The 17,703-nt window shown below is 49.3% G+C and overlaps 2 protein-coding genes across 20 annotated transcripts in view; one reads left to right on the forward strand and one right to left on the reverse strand.

Moving 5' to 3' along the window:
- SNED1 (sushi, nidogen and EGF like domains 1) overlaps positions 1-7,767 on the forward strand; it is a 90,701-nt gene extending 82,934 nt beyond the window's left edge. For 12 of the 18 annotated variants that reach the window (XM_067027363.1, XM_067027342.1, XM_067027343.1 and 9 more), the window contains 2 exons: positions 3,549-3,629; positions 6,431-7,767. In XM_067027363.1, the coding sequence (XP_066883464.1) occupies positions 3,549-3,629; positions 6,431-6,476 (127 nt within the window). In that variant the 3' untranslated portion in view covers positions 6,477-7,767. Of the gene's footprint in view, positions 1-3,548; positions 3,630-4,579; positions 4,618-6,430 lie in introns of all 18 variants that reach the window. The other 6 variants (XM_067027344.1, XM_067027345.1, XM_067027350.1 and 3 more) reach the window with 1 other exon arrangement.
- Position 7,768: 1 nt separating this feature from the next.
- MTERF4 (mitochondrial transcription termination factor 4) lies at positions 7,769-17,177 on the reverse strand. Of its 2 annotated transcripts, none has more exons than XM_067027368.1 (4): positions 15,219-17,177; positions 13,323-13,806; positions 11,544-11,728; positions 7,769-11,024 (listed from the first exon to the last, which is right to left on the reverse strand). In XM_067027368.1, the coding sequence occupies exons 1-4, from the start codon at positions 15,237-15,239 to the stop codon at positions 10,521-10,523; spliced, it is 1,194 nt and encodes a 397-aa protein (XP_066883469.1). In that variant the 5' UTR covers positions 15,240-17,177; the 3' UTR covers positions 7,769-10,520. The 2 variants fall into 2 exon arrangements, with proteins under 2 accessions (XP_066883469.1, XP_058909723.1); XM_059053740.2 differs by having other exon boundaries at positions 10,245-10,877; positions 15,219-17,023.
- Between the last annotated feature and the right edge of the window lie 526 nt (positions 17,178-17,703).

Below are 17,703 nucleotides of genomic sequence, written 5' to 3' on the forward strand. Positions count from 1 at the left end.
CTATGAACACTGGGGTGCATGTATCTTTTTGAATTCGTGTTTTCCTTTTTTCTGGATATATACGCAGGAGTGGGATTGCTAGATCACACGGCAACTCTATTTCTAGTATTTTAAGGAACCTCCATACTGTTCTCCAAAGTGGTTGCACTAATTTACATCCCCACCAACAGTGTATGAAGGTTCCCTTTTTTCCAAACCCTCTCCAGTGTTTATTATTTGTAGACTTTTTGATGACAGCAATTCTGATTGGTGTGAGGTGATACCTCATTGTGGTTCTGATTTGCATTTCTCTAATAATTAGTGATGTTTAGCATGTTTTCATGTGCCTGTTAGCCATCCGTATGTCCTCTTTGGGAAAATGTTTATGTCTTCTGCCCATTTTTAGATTGGGTTGTCTTTTTGTTGAGTTGTATGAGCTGTTTGTATGTTTTGGAAATTAAGCCCTTGTTGGTCACGTTGTTTGCAAATATTTTCTCCCATTCCGTAGGTTGTCTTTTTGTTTTGTTGATAGTTTCCTTTGCTGTGCAAAAGCTTTTAAGTTTGACTAGGTCCCATTTGTTTACTTTTGCTTTTATTTCTTTTGCCTTGGGAGACTGATCTAAGAAAATACTGCTACAATTTATGTGAAAGATCGTTTTGCCTATGTCCTCTTCTAGGGGTTTTATGGTGTCACATCTTACGTTTAGGTCTTTAGACCTTTCTGAGTTTATTTTTGTATGTGGTGTGAGGGAATGTTCTAATTTCACTGATTGACATGTAACTGTCCAGCTTTCCCAACACCACTTGTTAGACTGTCTTTTCACCATTGTATACTCTTGCCTCCATTTTCATAGACTAATTGACCATAGGTGTATGGGTTTATTTCTGGGCTCTCTATTCTGTTCCATTGATCTATATGTCTGTTTTTGTGCCAATACTACACTGTTTCGATTACCGTAGTTTTGTAGTACGGTTTGAAGTCTGAAAGGGTTATACCTCCAGCTTTGTTCATTTTTCTCAGGATTGCTTGGCAATTTGTGGTCTTTTGTGGTTCCATATAAACTTCAGGACTACTTGTTCTAGTTCTATGACAAATGTCATAGCTGTGTTGATAAGGATTGCATTAAATCTGTAGATTGCTCTGGATAGTATAGCCATTTTAATAATATTAATTCTTCCAATCCAAGAGCATGGGATATCTTTCCATGTCTTTGAATCATCTTCAGTTCCCTTAATCAATGTTTTAGTTTTCAGCATATAGGTATTTCACCTCCTTGGTTAAGTTTACTCCTAGGGCTTTTTTAAAACGTGATTTTAAGCAGGAATTTTGTTTTTTTACTTTCTCTTTCTGATATTTCATTATTCGTGTAAAGAAGTGCAACAGATTTTTGTATATTAATCTTGCATCCTGCTATCTTGCTGAATTTATTTACTAGTTCTAACAGTTTTTGTGTGACAACTTCAGTGTTCTCTATATAAAGTATCATGCCATCTGCAAATAGTGACAGTTTTACCTCTTCCCTTCCAATTTATTTGCTTATTTATTTATTTTTATTTATTTATTTTTTTAGCGGTACGCGGGCCTCTCACTGCTGTGGCCTCTCCCGTTGCGGAGCACAGGTTCCGGACGCGCAGGCTCAGCAGCCGTTGCTCACGGGCCCAGCCGCTCCGCGGCATGTGGGATCTTCCCGGACCAGGGCACGAACCCGTGTCCCCTGCATCGGCAGGCGGACTCAACCGCTGCGCCATCAGGGAAGCCCTTCCCTTCCAATTTAAATACCTTTTACTTCTTTTCCTTATCTGATTGCTGTGCCTAGGATTTCCAATACTACGTTGAATAGAAGTGGTAGGAGTGGACATCCTTGTCCTGTTCCTTTGTTTTACTTTTGGTTTTTGGTTTTTTGCAAGGCAGTTTAGATGGATCCTTTTGAGGCCTGTTTTAGGGAGGCTTTAGCATAGCCTTTACTCTGGGGTTAATTCTGCCCCACCTTTAAGGCCAGGCCTTTCTCCTTTCTGGGGTTTCTGTTTCTCTGCAACAGCCTACTGTTAATCAGGATCTCTCCACTCTGGCTCTGAGAACTGTCCAGCTCCTCATCAGTTGCCCATCTTTATTCACCCTATGCACACACAGCTTAATTTTCAAGGGGACCGCCCCCTCCAGATGTCTGGAGCTCTTCCTCTGCATAGCTCCCTCGTCTCCATACTCTGACCCACAAATTTCAGCTTCCTCTGCCTCCCCAACTCCAATCTGTTTTGCCCACTCAGTGTAGCCACTGCTTGGATTCTCCCTAACCCACAACACAGTCCAAAAAGTGCCTCCAGGCTGAATTCCAGGACCGTCACAGAGCTCATCTTGTTCCCCTTCTCTCTGGGTCACCGTCTTGCACTGTCTTTTTTCTAACATCTGAAAAGACTTACTTCCTGGATCTTGTCCAGTTCTCCAGTTGTTCACATGTGGAAGTTAATTCCAGATCCTCTTACTGCCTGATGGTTGGCAATGAGAGTCTTAGCTAAGGCTTTAGACCCTAAGGACTCTCCTAGACTGAGCTCATGAGTTGGAGTTTTACCCACTGAACTCCCTGGATCTCTTTCAAACAGCTCTGACGTTTAAAAAGCTTTACCAAGAGTCAAACACTTTCTCACTCATTATTCTCTACAAACATGTGACAGAGGCAGTATTAGCAAGTCCCATCTCATATGAAACGGAGGCTTCAGTTCCAGAGACGTGCTCAGAGTACACTAGTTAATAAGTGGGAGGCAGGGCTAGGAGTCAGGTCTCCTGTTCCACACCGCCCGCATCTAATGCCTGCGTCTCCAAGCATCTCCAACTTCTCCATCAACTGCCCATAAGATTGCAGTCACATTGTCTCAAGGCTTTGGAGCCAAGTAGCCTGTCTCAAGCAAGACATGTCTTCGAAATAGTACATTTAAAAATATATATTTATTTATTTGTTTTTTGGCTGCGTTGGGTCTTAGTTGGGGCACTCAGGATCTTTCATTGCGGCGCGCGGGCTCTTCATTGCAGTGCATAGGCTTTCTTCTAGTTGTGGTGCATGGGCTCATTCATTACTTGCGGCACACAGGCTCGCCAGTCGTGGCACGCGGGCTCCAGAGTGCATGGGCTCTGTAGTTGCAGCATGTGGGCTCAGTAGTTGCAGCACCCGGGCTTAGTTGCCCTCCGGCACGTGGGATCTTAGTTCCCCAACCAGGGATCGAACCAGCGTCCCCTGCGTTGCAAGATGGATTCTTAACCACTGAACCACCAGGGAAGTCCCAGCACACTTTATCTCTTACTATATATAACTTTGTCAACACTCATCATAATGTACACTTAAAATGAGTGTATCTTACTTTATGTAAATCATACCTTGATAGTCATTTTTTTTAATTACATGATTTTTATGTTGGACATTTTAATACATCCACAGGAGGTAAAGTTTCATTAGGAAAAGAATAGCCTTTCCTCAGACACACCTGTACAGTTACCTGTAGGTTCGTGTAGCCTGGGTGAGGGGACTGGGCAACATTCTGCTCAGTTTCTGGCTTCACAGAGCTTTCTTGTGATGCAGGTATAAAAGAGTCTACAGAGTGCATCCAGACACCTGCTTCAAAGAGAGCTGTGAGAGTACGCGCGCCAGGACCCCAGACAGGTACGTCCCAGGGAGGAGGCCCGTGCTGTGCCCTGCAGGTGGCCACAGGGTAACAGAGCCAGGGTGGCCCTGGTGACTGGGGCTGTGGGATGCCACAGGCCCATGGCTGAGCCAGGTTGCCAAGATGTGCAGCCCGGCTATGCTAAGGAACTGTGTGCCCGTATGTGTACATGTGAGCGCACACAGATGGGTACAGCTGGGCATGGTGGGTGCTGGCAGGGGTCACAGGGTGGGTGCTGGAGGGAGGCTGAGTGGTGGGTGCTGGTAGGGGTCACAGGGCAGGTGCTGGGGAGGTTACATGGTGGGTGCTGGAAAGGTCACAGGGTGGGTGCTGGAGGGAGGCTGAGTGGTGGGTGCTGGGGGGGGGTCACTCTGGTTATGCACGTTCACACGGCATCTGGCAGTAGTACTGGGAAGTGTTACTGACAGGTCCAGTTATATAAATACAGTAAATCTCGATTTACTTTTTACTCACTCTCACCCAGGTTCCTTCCCCAAAGGGTTCAAGGTAGTCACAGAATTATTATATAATGCGCTGCCTGAGCACAGACAGCAGAGTCCAAACCTCAGTCACATTCTCCATAGACCAGTCAGCACGTGCACTGGGTCTTGCGTTTCTGAGTCAAGGAAAAACCCACCCTGCTGCCTTACCCGAGCACATCACCTGTGTCCCATCACCCATCCTCCACACCCCCTTTCACTCTGCATGACTCACACCCAGCCAGGCAGCCTTTCTCGTCACTCCACGGCTCCCGCCCCAAGCCAGGTGGGCACCCACAGACTCAAACGCTCACCTCTGTGTCAGCGTCTCACTACCAGGCTCCCCGGACTCGAACACACGTGACCTACAGACAAGAAAGGCTCACAGCAGGCGGCCTGGGCCGAGGAAGCCGCAGAGTTACAGGGACACAGCTTCTGTTTAATAAACCATATTTCTCTAATTATTTCAGGAAACAAAGTAACAGTCCTACACTGAGGAAATCTTAAGGTACGTTCCCACAGCCCGCAGAGCTGCTGGGAAGCCTGAGGGACATCCCCCCGGCACTCGGCCCTCGGGAGGGCTGCTGTCTCCTTGTGGAGCTCTGCGAAGAAAGCTCAGTGTGTGCTCTGCGTCATAAACTCAGACCAGAAGGTTTCAGAACTTCCTAAGGGGGTTAAAACGGGTGAGAAAAATCATACTTAAGGAAGGCCCCCCAGTAGACACAAACTTGGTCTGATACATCGAATCCCACTCTGTCTCAATGGGCAGAGGAACCCCTTCCCCAGTCATCAGCAACGGCAATGGAGGGGGCGGCTGAGCTCTTAGAGAGACCGAAGACCACCTGCACCCAGGAGGACGTGGGACTGACAGGGGCTGCCGGGAGGGCAGGCGAGGGGGACAGTGGGAGGGGCCTGGGATGCCAGAAGGCAGAGGAATTCTAGGAGTGCTTTCCAGACCCTGTAAACGGCAGTCCATTGAGAAGGGTGTGCGGCCTTGATCACATAACTTTGGGTAAATCCCGAGACTCTCACTGGGAGAGCGCCAATGAACACAGGCAGCCTAAGCATTCAGAAACCCTGAAATGAAAGGAACTTTCTAACGCTATTCTTGTTTAATCCAGCGTTTCCCAACCTCCTGTGGCGAGTCAGCCCCATGTGACTCCCACCCCCTCACACGCACACTCTGTAGAAACCTTCACGATAATTTGGAAGATGCTAGGCTAAGCCACAGAGACCCATCCACAGCCCGACACCATTTCTTATCAACACGGCGCACTGCACTGGGAATGAAAGAGGTATTCTGGCTGACCCAGGACGGCTCACCACTCGAGCTCCATGAAGGAGCCTAGAAGCCCATCTTCCTGGTGGCGCAGGAGAGGACTGAGACTCCTGGGTACCAGGCAGCTTCACGAACAGGCTAAATTTTTTTATGTGGCTGAGGAGATGACGAAGAAATGTTACTCAGAGACCTCTGTAAACAACTGGAAGCAAGAGAGCTTCGCAGGTATAGGCTGACACTAAAGCAGAATGTTCGCCAACCAAAAAGGGAGAGCAGACGCTGGGACCCACAGGTCGGGCAGTGGCACGTGAGCGAGAACGTGTGACCTCAGGCAGGCGTTCAGTTCCCGTCAAAAGTCTCTGCGTTCAGGGCCCACCTACTCAAAGGCATCACCCCCCCCCCACGTACCCAAAACATGCACTCCAAGGCTTGCAAGCAATCCACCACCCACAGATATAACTGGGGTGTGAAACATTTATATTGTACTAAGTCATCTGGAAGATATTATATATTTTTAAACTCATTCAATGAATCCATTTCTATAAAAACAACTCAGAAACCCTCAACTGTTAAATTATCAAATACTGGCTTTTAGGATACCCATTCTTAAGACAATGGAGAAAACACAAATAAGCAAGCAGGATTCACACACACACACACACACACACACACACACACACACACACACACACACACAGCCAGGAACAAAGTGCAAGAATTCATTTCAGTCGAGAGACCAGGGACAGCCCATGCCTTCAGAGAAAAGATCCAAGGAGTCACCAAATGAAGGGGGTGGCAGCCTGCAGATTTCAAATTTAAGCTGCAATGCTGCCCACATGTCCCCAACACTGGGGGGTACGGTCAGTCCTCCACGAGCCTGCCCCCCAGCACCCACTGCCGTGTCACAGGGAACAAACTTCACAGTTCTGATGTGGCAAGCTCTTCAGGTCCTCCGGGGGCAGCGACCTGGGAGCCGCCGCTCTAAAGAGGAATGGGTACCACCATCCTCCTCCTCACGCTCCGGTTTGTTTTCTCTTCTAAGGATCAGGATGCTCTTGTTACGCTCCATCAACCTCACGAGTTTCTAAAGCCCAGGAAGACGAGGTCTAAAATTGGATTGAAAACAAGGTCCTGGCTGGAGTCAGTGCCCTGAGCGGCGTCTCTCCTCTGGCCTCTGGAAGACAGACGGCCAGGCCAGGCAAGCACCAGCCACCTCCTTGCCCAGCTACAACCAGGGAGACCTCCGGGACAGAACCCACATCTGACATAGCCCAGGCTGCAGTCTTCAAGGGGGCAGTCTGCGCCACGGCGAACGCATACCCATGGCGCACACGTTAGCCCTGGATGGCAAGGCTGTCCACCAGGAATGCTTTCGCAACCTTCAGAAACCAGTTCTCAGATTCCAAAGTCAGAGAAAGAATTCTCCCTTTGAGAGCTAGCAACAAAACTGAGGAACTGCTATCGACAGCTTCCAAAGCAGAGACGGTGGCGCTGGGAGGAAGGGGCAGAGATGAGGCCACACCGGAAGCGCTTCGCCCGGCTCTCCTCCGCCAGCAGATTATTTATGCTGATCGTTCGCAGGCTAGTGCTCCATCATATGGACCAGCTGACTTTGAGAGAGAAAATGGTAACACTAAGGCGGAGCTTAGACACTTTTTACCTACAACCTTTTCTGTAAAGGTCAGACAGTATTCTTGGCTTTGAGGATCCTATGGTCTCTGTGGCAATGACTCAGCCCTGCAGTTGTACCACAAATGCAGCCAACGGACGTGTGACTGACCAGGCGTGGCTGGGTTCCAATAAAACTTTATTTACAAAAACAGGCAAGGCCGAGCTGGCCCATGTGCCACACTGGGTTAACCCCTGGTCTTCGAGGTCATAGGCTTTGGCCTATCCCCTGGATGACAAGTTCCACCAAGGCACCAAAGACCTCAAGGGTTTCATGGAAACCTCAAGGGCTTCAAACCCCACTTGGAAAGTCAAGGCAACCCCTCTACCAAGTACAGCGAGGGCTCCTCCCACAAGCCTGAATGCGATGCTGGTTAAGGTTTCTCTTAGTCCAGGACTCAAGTAACGCTGTGTGGGGCCATCAGGTAGTAAGCACCGTGTTCCACACGCTCCTCCTTCCCACACAGGTCGCCGCGTCATCCTGCCACCCTGTTCTCTAGCACGCTTCTAAGCAGCGCTCGCTTCTCCCTGCAAGTGAGGTAAAAACCAAACAAGCCAACCCCACCTCTAGCATGCTGAACATTTTAGCAGCTGACCCAAACTGGAACTCAAGCCCCCGTGCATCCTCCACTGACACTGCCCCGAGTCAGCGTCACAGCCACAGAAAGGGGCTCTTCCTTTCATCTTTTATAAAAAAATCTTTTTTACAGAGTTCTATTTTAGGCTTTTTATTTTTATTAAAGTTTTGTGTGCATATGTCTGTGTATTATGCATTCTGTCATTTTCAGCAAGGAGGAATAGTCATTTCGAAAAGTCTCTACTGTACTCCAGAAGTCTCCAGGGCCCCAGTCTCCAAGGCCCACCTGGAGAAGACGGCTGATTGCAGTCCAGGGGCTCGGACACTGGGAGAATCGAGAGAAAACCACATTCATAAACACGTACTGCTGACCTGTGCCGTGGCACTGGGACCTGTCACTGTGCATCTGTGTAAGCTATGGCATCACGAGCAAACAGCAAGATCAAGTGATATCACTGGAAAGAAGACGAAACCCTCTACTACCATGTTAATAACCTCAAGCCCCTCAGCCACGAGGCAAGCGTAACGTGTTCCAGTCTTTAGCTTAGAAGCCCTTGTTTCTACAAGAAACAGTCTACTGAATCCTGAGCTTGGTGCTGTGTTTTCTTATGATTAACCCACTTTGATGTTTCATAAGTTAAACATCTAGTAAAAGACTTCCTGATGCTAAAGGAATTATAATTCATCTTTGAACCATTACAAATGAGCCACTGCTTTTTTCCACACGGCTCCTTCTTAAAACTCTAACGTCTTCCTTGGAGATACTCAAGGTCCACCCCCCAAAATCAGCAAAAATGGAATCAAAAAAGTGTCAGGGGCATACACATTTCTGTGTCGAAATGAAAGGAGCAATCCTGAGTTGCCGAGTTAGCCTTGTGTTAATCAAAACTTGGATCGACTAACCACGTAACGGAGCTGAGGTTTAAGATTCTGGTCGTCCCGACCGGGGAGCACAAGAGCAACACCCTAGGGTCCCGGATGGTGCCGGCCACCCGGAGGCCACAGAACGCAAGAGTCAATGAAAGACGAAATCTCTTTACTTTCAAATGATTCTGCCACTGGCCAAGAAAGACAGTAAAGCCAACCCTCCCTTTTCCCCCTGCACAAGGACTGACACGGCTGCGAACGAGGAAAGCTGCGCGGCGCCCTGCTGCTCACCCACCGGCCACACCAACAGGCACGGGCTCCACCCGGCGTCAGCCAACCTCCAGCACCTTCCCTGGGCTGCAGCTCCTGCCACTGGCCAACGACGGCCACCGATGTCGGACTCACGTGTGGAGGGACTCGCTGAGCTACTGTTCTTTTGCAAAACGATGTCTTTCTCTTTGCAGTCATGCTCGAATATGAGCCTGGAGAAAGCAGAAGCATCTACACCTCAGTAAATGCAGCTCAAATCTACCAACAGAATCCCAGTACAGACGAGAAAGGAACTCTCTTAAAAAATCAGCTATTTACTTTAAATAAAAGAGAAACAAATGTAAGCCCATTTAAAATCTTAAGTCCTCACGAATCAACACAGTCGTATTTTGCTAAACGAGGCCTTAGAGCGGTGTCTGAGCCTCGGCACTGCTGATCTTTGGGCTGGCTCTCCCTGTCGTGGGCCTGTCCTGTGACTGTAGGATGTTTAGCAGCAGCCCTGGCCTCAACCCACTCGACCCCACTCGACCCCAGCTGCACACCCCCCTGGTCCTAACAACCAGATGGGAAATGTCCCCAGATGTTGCTAGGTGTTCCCTAGTGTCAAGATCACCCCCCGGTGAGAACCGCTACCTCACAGGATTTATGTGGTCTCTGTGAGAAAAACAAGGCCAAGCACCAGGAGTCTCACGTGTAGCTGTTAAAATGCTGTAAAGACCTGAGTTTGGAGCACGTCACCAAAAAGGTCTTCTGCAGCATCAATCCTGTGCCAGCTCCCCGCAAGAAAGGAATATCCAGAACCTTCTAGGAATCACCCGTCTTCCCACCCCTCACAGAGCTCACGCCATCAGGGCTGTACCTCTACCTCAGAGATGACCCCTGGCTTATATCCAAGTCCATTCCCCAACCCCAACTCTTCAAGTCACTCCTCAGACCCACTGGCCTCCCCAAGGGGCCTTCCACCACCTCTGGTGTCACGGAGAGCTCCCCGAAATGAAACCAAGCCCAGACCTGTGGCCCTGGCTCCAGGTCAGAACTCCATGGACGCCAGAGGCGTCAGGCCTGGACGCAACCCCCTGGGCCTGAGCTGGCGTGAAAGCAAATTCCGCCCGCGGTCAGAGTCAGGGCCGGCTCTTCACAAAGATGCAAAAAGCGCCCCCACGCGTTGCTGGTGTTAAGAAGCTGTGCAGAACAAAACCATACATCACTACTCAACTTCCTTTTACTCTGCTGTACGATGACTGCAATTACGAAACCCTAAGATATTTTTGAACTAAAAACCTGAGTATTTTTGTGGAAAACCTGCTCCTTGTTTTCATAAAATAAAGTGCTGTGATATCCTAAAAGCTCACTGTCTTCTCAGAACTCTTTGTCACGAGAAGGATGTAAAATGACTCCTGAACCAGAAGAAACATCCCCCACTGTCACGGGACTGTCACCAACACAGATGGGAGACAAAAAGTAAGACCAAATGTCGATGTGTTGAGCCCCCACCCCGATTCTAGAGGCTCCAAGTCAGCCTTTTATTCAGGATGGAACAGGGCCCTCCCCCCCAGAACCTGACGGCAGATCAAACCAATGCATCTGCCTCTTAGTCTACTTCTCAGGTGATTTCCAATTAATTGTTCATCAAAAGACCAGTTTGAGAATGAAAAATAACCTGAGAAGATCCAAGTGAAGTTCCCAAAAGCTCTGAGAAAATTAAACTCTCCTCTGATCTCTCCGGGCTCTTTTCACTCCAGTCCGTCCATCACAGCTCCTGCTCCTCCCCTTCCTCCGGCTCCTCCTCCTCCTCCTCCTCCAGACTTTCGGCATCAGCCATTCGGCCCTCAGACTCCTCCTCCTCCCGGGCCACAAGTTTCTTAAAAACCTCAAACTCCTCAGCAGAAGAACAGGCTGTCTTGGCCAGAAACTCGGCTTCCGAAACCCTGAGGATGTCCTTGAGTAAAGGGTTGGGGACCAGCGTCTGCCCCTTCTTGTCGGGGGTCTGGTACCGGCCCAGACGCTCCAGGAACACGTGCCTCTCCCTGGTCTTGGTCATGGAGTACTGCAGGAAGTCGGTCTTCACCACGTCCACATGTTTAATCCCCATCCTGAAATGGGCATACTGGAGACACAGCGTGGTTAGGAAGTGCAGCTGCAGAAAGCTTTGCAGGCTCCCAAGGCACACTGAGCTCAACTGTCCAAAAGCAGTCGGAGAGACCTGCCTCACTAGCGATGGCAGAACGCTATGATCCCGACACCTGCATGACGGCTTTCAAAGCATTTTCAAATTCATATCGAGAAAAATGCAGCAGAAAATAAAGGGCTAGAGGGAGAAATTAAGTACTATTTTTCATCATGGGGTAAGGAAAACTATGAGTATGGAAAAAATAGCCAAAAAATTCAGAAAACATCTAGGATTTGACCTAAGCCATCATAATTATTACCAAAAGATTAGGACACCCTTCACAATTACGCTTCTAAGATCAACATGCAAAATAGGTTCTAAAGATAGGAAGGTTCTAGCTATTTTTAAATTAAGTATTCTAAGCAGAGGCCTCATTAGGATTCTAAGACTAGGCCTGGGTCATCCGTTATTAATGGCAGAAAAGCTGCAAAAAAGGTTTTACCTGTAGTAAAGAAGTGAAAGAACCAAAACCGAACTCTCTTTGGCTGGTGCAAGCAAAGAGGGTCTAAGCCTTTCACCTCATCCACTCGCCCCAGCGAGTCAGCTAACCCTGACTACACTCGAAAACTTGCTGTTACTAATCACGCCGTCAGTCATTCTCACCTGGAATTTGTACTCCAGTTCACCAGGGTCCTCCCGAAGAACAGAGGGGCATCTGTGCAAAATCTCGGTGACTTGCTTTACCGTGAAAAGGCACTTCTCCTTGAGAACCCTGACGATGATCTCAATGTCCCGCTGACGCATGGTGAAAATTTCAGGGCAACAGTAAAGCACCCTCTTTAATTTCCCTGAAGAATGTAAAAAAGGGCAAGTACATAATTTTAGGATATTCCAGAAGCCCAAGTGGCCAACCACACCCAATTCAAGCCAGCATTTAAAATATAAACAAGGATCCTCTCCTCCACAGAAGGAGTGCCAGCTTCAGATACGTCTTCCCAGAAGCGTCGTGGAAGTGGGATGGGCCGGAATGACACATCTCCCCACTGACTCCCTCTCACTTCTCAGACTAGCCAACCCTCCCTCCTGGTATCAAGAGGCCTCTTTCTGGCCTCACAGCTCAAAGGCACCTACTTCATATTCTAGGTCTCCTCTTGCCCTTCTCACCTAGAAAAGACTTTCACAGGGATTTACTGGAAAGCTCAGACAGTAAGATGGGATGGTAGCTTCCCCCATGTCAGGGCTTTGGGTTCATGTTTCCTTCTATAATAAAATAGTCCTTGAAATAGTCACAACCAACATTCTTAAGACCCAGGAGCCTGAACTCAATGAAAAGGCGTTCCGCAATAATAACTAATGTAATAGTAACAACAAGAATCGTGATGCACAGAGACTGATGCTCTCCTGGTCAGTGGAGGCCCATATATTTTATCCACATTAAGGTGCTTCTGAGTGACAGAGTCCCTATTAGTAACTGCATTACGGTAACTGGTATAAACTGAGACTCTCCCAGGCAAATCAGGGCATATGGTGTTCCTACAGGTAACTGAGTAAAGTTTAGTACCTAGAAACTTAGAACCACTTATTTAAACTGTTAATTAAAATCTTCCTAACAGGTGAGTCAGTCGGTGTCTTGATAAAACGTGTCAGGAATGAATTTCAGAACTTTAGTCTTCATCTTTGCAGCTTAAGGCCACGCTGAGCTTGTTAATTTATTGATATAACCGCTGCATGTAAGGTGCTAAGTTTGGCTTTTTAGATTATACTGCGATAGGTAATCTGTTAAGAGAAAAACACGCCACTATCTTTTGCTCATCTTCTAGAGAAGGAGGCCATAAAGATCCTCTGAAATCTGAATTCCCAAACCTTTTCTTCCCCTCCCCCACCCCCGACAATATTCTACCAGCAAGAGTAAAGCATAAACAAAAGAGTGGTATTCCTCTGGTCAAAGAGGGCAGGGGTCCTAGGAGACGCTCACGCCCCCCACACACAGAAGGCCTGTAAAGAGATCCAGTGAACTTCTAGGGCTCCCAGGGCGCAAATCCTGTGGGGGTGGGGATGGTGGTTCTTTTTGCCTTCACTCCACCAGTGTCCCAGGAATCTGGGCAGATCTCACATTCCACAGTAAATCGAGACACCTGATTGGAATCCAAGCCTCTACAGGGAACTTCGTAAGTCTCTCTGGCTTCCCATCACACAGACACAAAGCACTAAGCCCACCCCACAGCCTGAGCATCAAAGGGCACATACATGCACATAAACCAACGCACCGTTCTAGATGCCAGAGCCCCTACAGTGAACACGCCAGACACGAGCCTGGGCCAAATCACACATTCCTCTCAAGGGCCTTTCCCCCAGAAACCTCCCCAAATCCACCTCACCAGGCTATCTGTTCCCCATCTCTGACTCCTCGGCACTATATATAAAATCTACACCTTCTCATACCTTCTCGAAGCCCCAGCTTTCGCAGGTAACTGGAGCGCTTCTTCATTTGCATGACAGGCAGTGTCAGTAATTGAGGACTTTTCTTTAAGGCCACACAAACAGGCTCTGGATTCAGACCCAGGAGTACTAATTCTGAAATGATGTCCAGTAACTGCTGAGGGTGGGTACCTGGCTGTATACTGAGCAGTTCGTTAACATGGACATCACTGAAACCCATGTCCAGGAGGGAACTGACGATCTTCTCTCGCTCCACAGCCATCCTCTGCTTCTCAAGGAGGCACTGAGTCAGCCCCGTCCTGTGCTCTGGTTCTTGCGCGCACTTCTGGGGTTCAACAAAGGGTGACTCCCCCAGGCCCCCCCCGCTGGAGATCGTTGTCAGTTTACGCAGCAAAAAAGCAGTCACCCTCTTCTGTTCTCCAAGCTGAGTAGTCTGCCTAGCAATAAGGGACCAGGTGAGGGGGATCAGGCGGTGCCAATGCAAGACCTGTAAGACACAGCCCCCAAAGGGAATTAATTCCTCACCACTCCCACGTAATGGACACCTTGGGATTTTTGAGGCAGCATATTTAGTGCCTTGGCCCTACACAAACATAAGTTTTTATAAGCAATCCGCAAAGTCATACCTGAACTTTAAAAGCCTACAGAGAAGGACGTTCACGTACAGAGAACAGAGAACTGCAGGAGCACAAAGATAAGCTGTTGCTGCTATAACTGAAGAGACAGGGACAAGGAGGGACAGAAGAGAACTATTTCAAGGCCACCAGGTAAAGTATGCGGGGGCGGGTTTCCTCCACCTTTTCAGTGCTTGGGGGGGCCTGCAAATTTAACTGAAAGATTAACAGGCAGAAAAAAAATAAGTTTATTTATATGCATATGGTGGCTCACAAGCGCTGGTTCCCTAAATGGCTAGAGTTAGGGGCTAACTTGAGCAAATGGGTGGTGGGCTCCTAGGCGAACAAATGGGAGCCCAGGAAGTCTGTGATAATGTTTGTTTATGTAGATACACGTGATCTTCCCTCTTTTTTCCCTTCATGGCCGTAAAGCTCCCCAGAAGAAAGGATCTGTGGCGCCCTCGCTCCCAGAAGGTTCTGCTAGGGCTTCCCTGGTGGCGCAGTGGTTGAGAATCCGCCTGCCGATGCAGGGGATACGGGTTCGTGCCCCGGTACGGGAAGATCCCACATGCCGCGGAGCGGCTGGGCCCGTGAGCCATGGCCGCTGAGCCTGCGCGTCCGGAGCCTGTGCCCCGCAACGGGAGAGGCCACAACAGTGAGAGGCCCGCGTACCACAAAAAAAAAAAAAAAAAAAAAAAAAAAAAAAAAAGAAGGTTCTGCTTTTAGCGCGATAAGGGCCGCCCCAAGAAGGCTTCTTTCTGTAGCTGCTGAATCTCAAATGTCTTTAAGCTTAAAGTAATTTCCGTGCCAACTCTGGGGGTCCAACTTGGTACCCACACCTGAAAAATCTGGACCTCACACGAGTCTCCAGATTCACGTACTTAAATTCATTCCACAAAAGAAATCCTGGTAGCTTGCAGGCAAACTACACAGAATTCCCGTTGGCTTCAGAATTCTCCAGGGTTCAGGTTGGCGCGTAACGAACGAGGCCCACATCCCCAGGCACTCAACCGCCCTTCACGGCCCGTCCCAAAGCCTCCCCAGCGCCCTCGGCCGCCGCACCCCCGCCAGCCACTCAAGTCCACCCGGGAGCTCGCTGCTCCGGCCTCCCGCTCTCGCCCTGTCTGGGGTCCTCTCGCGGGGTCGGCCCAGCGCCCGCGGGGGGAAAGTGGGATAAAGCCGCACTGACGGAGCGGAGAGCACCGCAGATCAGGGTGCGGCAGCAGGTCGGTGTGCGCCGGCCTCTACGACACGCCAGGAGCCCCTGCTCGCGGTTCCCCCTCACCTGCCGACCCAACGCAGCCATCCCGCGAAGGCAGCGGCAACTCCGCTGACGCCGGAAGCAGCCGTCTCCCGGGTCCGCCGCTTCCGCCCTCCGGGTCCGTCGCTTCCGCCCTCCGGGTCCGTCGCTTCTGCCTTCCCCCTCGCCAGCGCGAAGGCGCGGGAAGCAGTTCCGCCCAGCCCTTGTCCGCAGCTGTCCGGGGCTGGGCAGGTTTCTGGGGCCTGGCGCCGCCCGCCGCTTGCCGCCCGCCGGCACCGTGGGCACGGAGACCGCGGCTTCTCTGCTTGGTGCCTACGCTGCCCGGGTTTCCACTTTCTAGAGCTCTGGGCCAGCGCAACAAATGAACAGCTCCTTCCCCATACGTTCGCTTCTCATTACCTTAAAATTCCTCTTAAGAGTGGAGGTGAGAGGAAACTATAACCTCGCTCAAACTGGCCACCGCCCCGCGGTCCAGCAGTAACCTCCCCGGAGAAAGCAGGGTCTTTCCCAAAGCACGTTCACGTTGAGGTAGAGACCGGGCAGTCTGAGTAAAAGAGAGCCGGTCCCAGATAAAGTTATTTGGTGTGGAATCTGCATTCAATATGAATATTAGTGACAAGTTGAAATGGTAGTGGAGCGATCGGTTCAGGCATGCAAAATGGAGTCTGGCGGCCATGGAGGACCTACCTGGTCTCAGCCACTCTGCACCGCTGAGAACGTGAGCTTTGAAGTGTTCCAGACCCAGGGACACCGCCAGCCTATTCAGAACAGCACCTGCCAGCTGCAACCTTCTGGTCTCAAGGTCTCCCCTTATAACCATGCAACCATTTCAGACCCCAACCAATCCTTATTTGACAAGCACCCTTACTTCTTGTGAGCTCCAATGATAATTCTTGATAAACACCCCCCCACACACATACACACACACATATTCTAGAAGTTTAAAGTATCCAATGGAACTCCAGAAGTCTTTACAGTTAAAAAAAAAAAGGGGGGGAGGCGGGGGTCCTCCCAGCCTAGAGGTCTGGTTTCCTCTTGGGATGAAATCCAGTGATGTTTCAGCCTAATTTGCATTCATTCTTAAATTTTGGACATAGGCCTGTAACAGTTCAGGTATAGAGACTAACCATCTTTCAAAAGGGGATAGTGGTGAAAAATAAAAAGGTGTGCTTTCTCAGCTGCCTAAATTCCACCAATTGTAAGCCCAAGCCTTAGTGTATAAGCATTTCTTCTTGTTTTATCTACTTGTTTCTGAACTGCGAAAAAAGGACTTGATTCTTGCATGGATACAATTTATAGAGCTCTGGACCAGGCACCAGACTGGATGCTAAAAATCTTTCTACAGAAGGATTATGCCAAAGAAGAGGGAGGCTGTAAACTTTTCTATCTGGACTCTTTCTGCAGAGAGCACTCTCAGAGTGTTCAGACTTTCTGCTGCCATCAAATCAGATGAGTTTTAATTATGTTTTCTTATAGAGAAGTAACAGTTCTTGGAGACCTGGAACTTTGCATTCTCGGCCCATTGCACACCTGTCTGAAAAAACAGTCCGTAACTTCTTTTGTGTTAAAAGCATCATAAAAACTACATAGGAAAACATTTGTGGTTTTTTCCCCCACTCTTGAAGAGGTCTTTGAACATCGCAAGACTCATTTGATTCTGAAGAGTAAATGTCACTAACGTACTACACACTTTAAAAATTCACTTCTAAAAGCCCTGCCTTTACTGTCCCTGACGGATGGAGGAAGTTCCCTCGTCAGTCTCTTGAGACGTCACGGAGACTCGGGCAGCACTTCCTAAAGGAAGGGGAAGGCAATATCGTGCATCCCAGTAGTTGAGAATCAAATTAACTGTCATCTGAGCATCCGAAAATATCACGACAGTTGCATGCTTCCTAAATGAACACTAGAAACCGAACACAGGATCATACTAGAGGCAGGCTGGCCCCTGAGCATCTTCCCTAGAGCTCCAGGCAGGAGCCTCGGTACCTGCAGAAAGTGATAACGTAAGGCATGGGTTGCGGGGGCGGGGGTGTGTGTCTTGGTTTTGGTTTCTTCCTGCTATTTGAGCAGGGGGAAAATGAAAGGTTTCTCTCTGATACCAACCACCCCCTCCCCTCTAACACAGATATAAAATAGAAGCTGGATTTCCTGTGCCTGAGCTAGCTGACTCTGTTTCAGAGGGGGATGGACTGGAGCCTAGAGGGGAAGGGCCTTCTGAGTGTGTGAGAGCTGCACTGGGGCCTGAACGGGGGTGGGAGAGGGACAGTCGGGGCTGGACGCCCCCCACATAGTCCGGAGGGAGCCTGGACTGGCTGGGGAGTGCTGGGAGGGTGTTGTGGGTGGAGAGTAGAGCACAGACGGATGGTGGGCTGGCCCTGGCGAGCTTGTGCACAAGGAGAAGGGCAATGCCTGAAACACCACACCCTCTAGTCTCCTTAGACCAAGCAAGCTGCAGAGCCCTGGGCTCACCCATAGGAGGGACCCCCAAACTGACCAAGGCTGAACCTCT

The sequence above is a fragment of the Kogia breviceps genome, chromosome 2 (assembly GCF_026419965.1).
Source record: "Kogia breviceps isolate mKogBre1 chromosome 2, mKogBre1 haplotype 1, whole genome shotgun sequence".
Lineage (NCBI taxonomy): Eukaryota > Metazoa > Chordata > Mammalia > Artiodactyla > Physeteridae > Kogia > Kogia breviceps.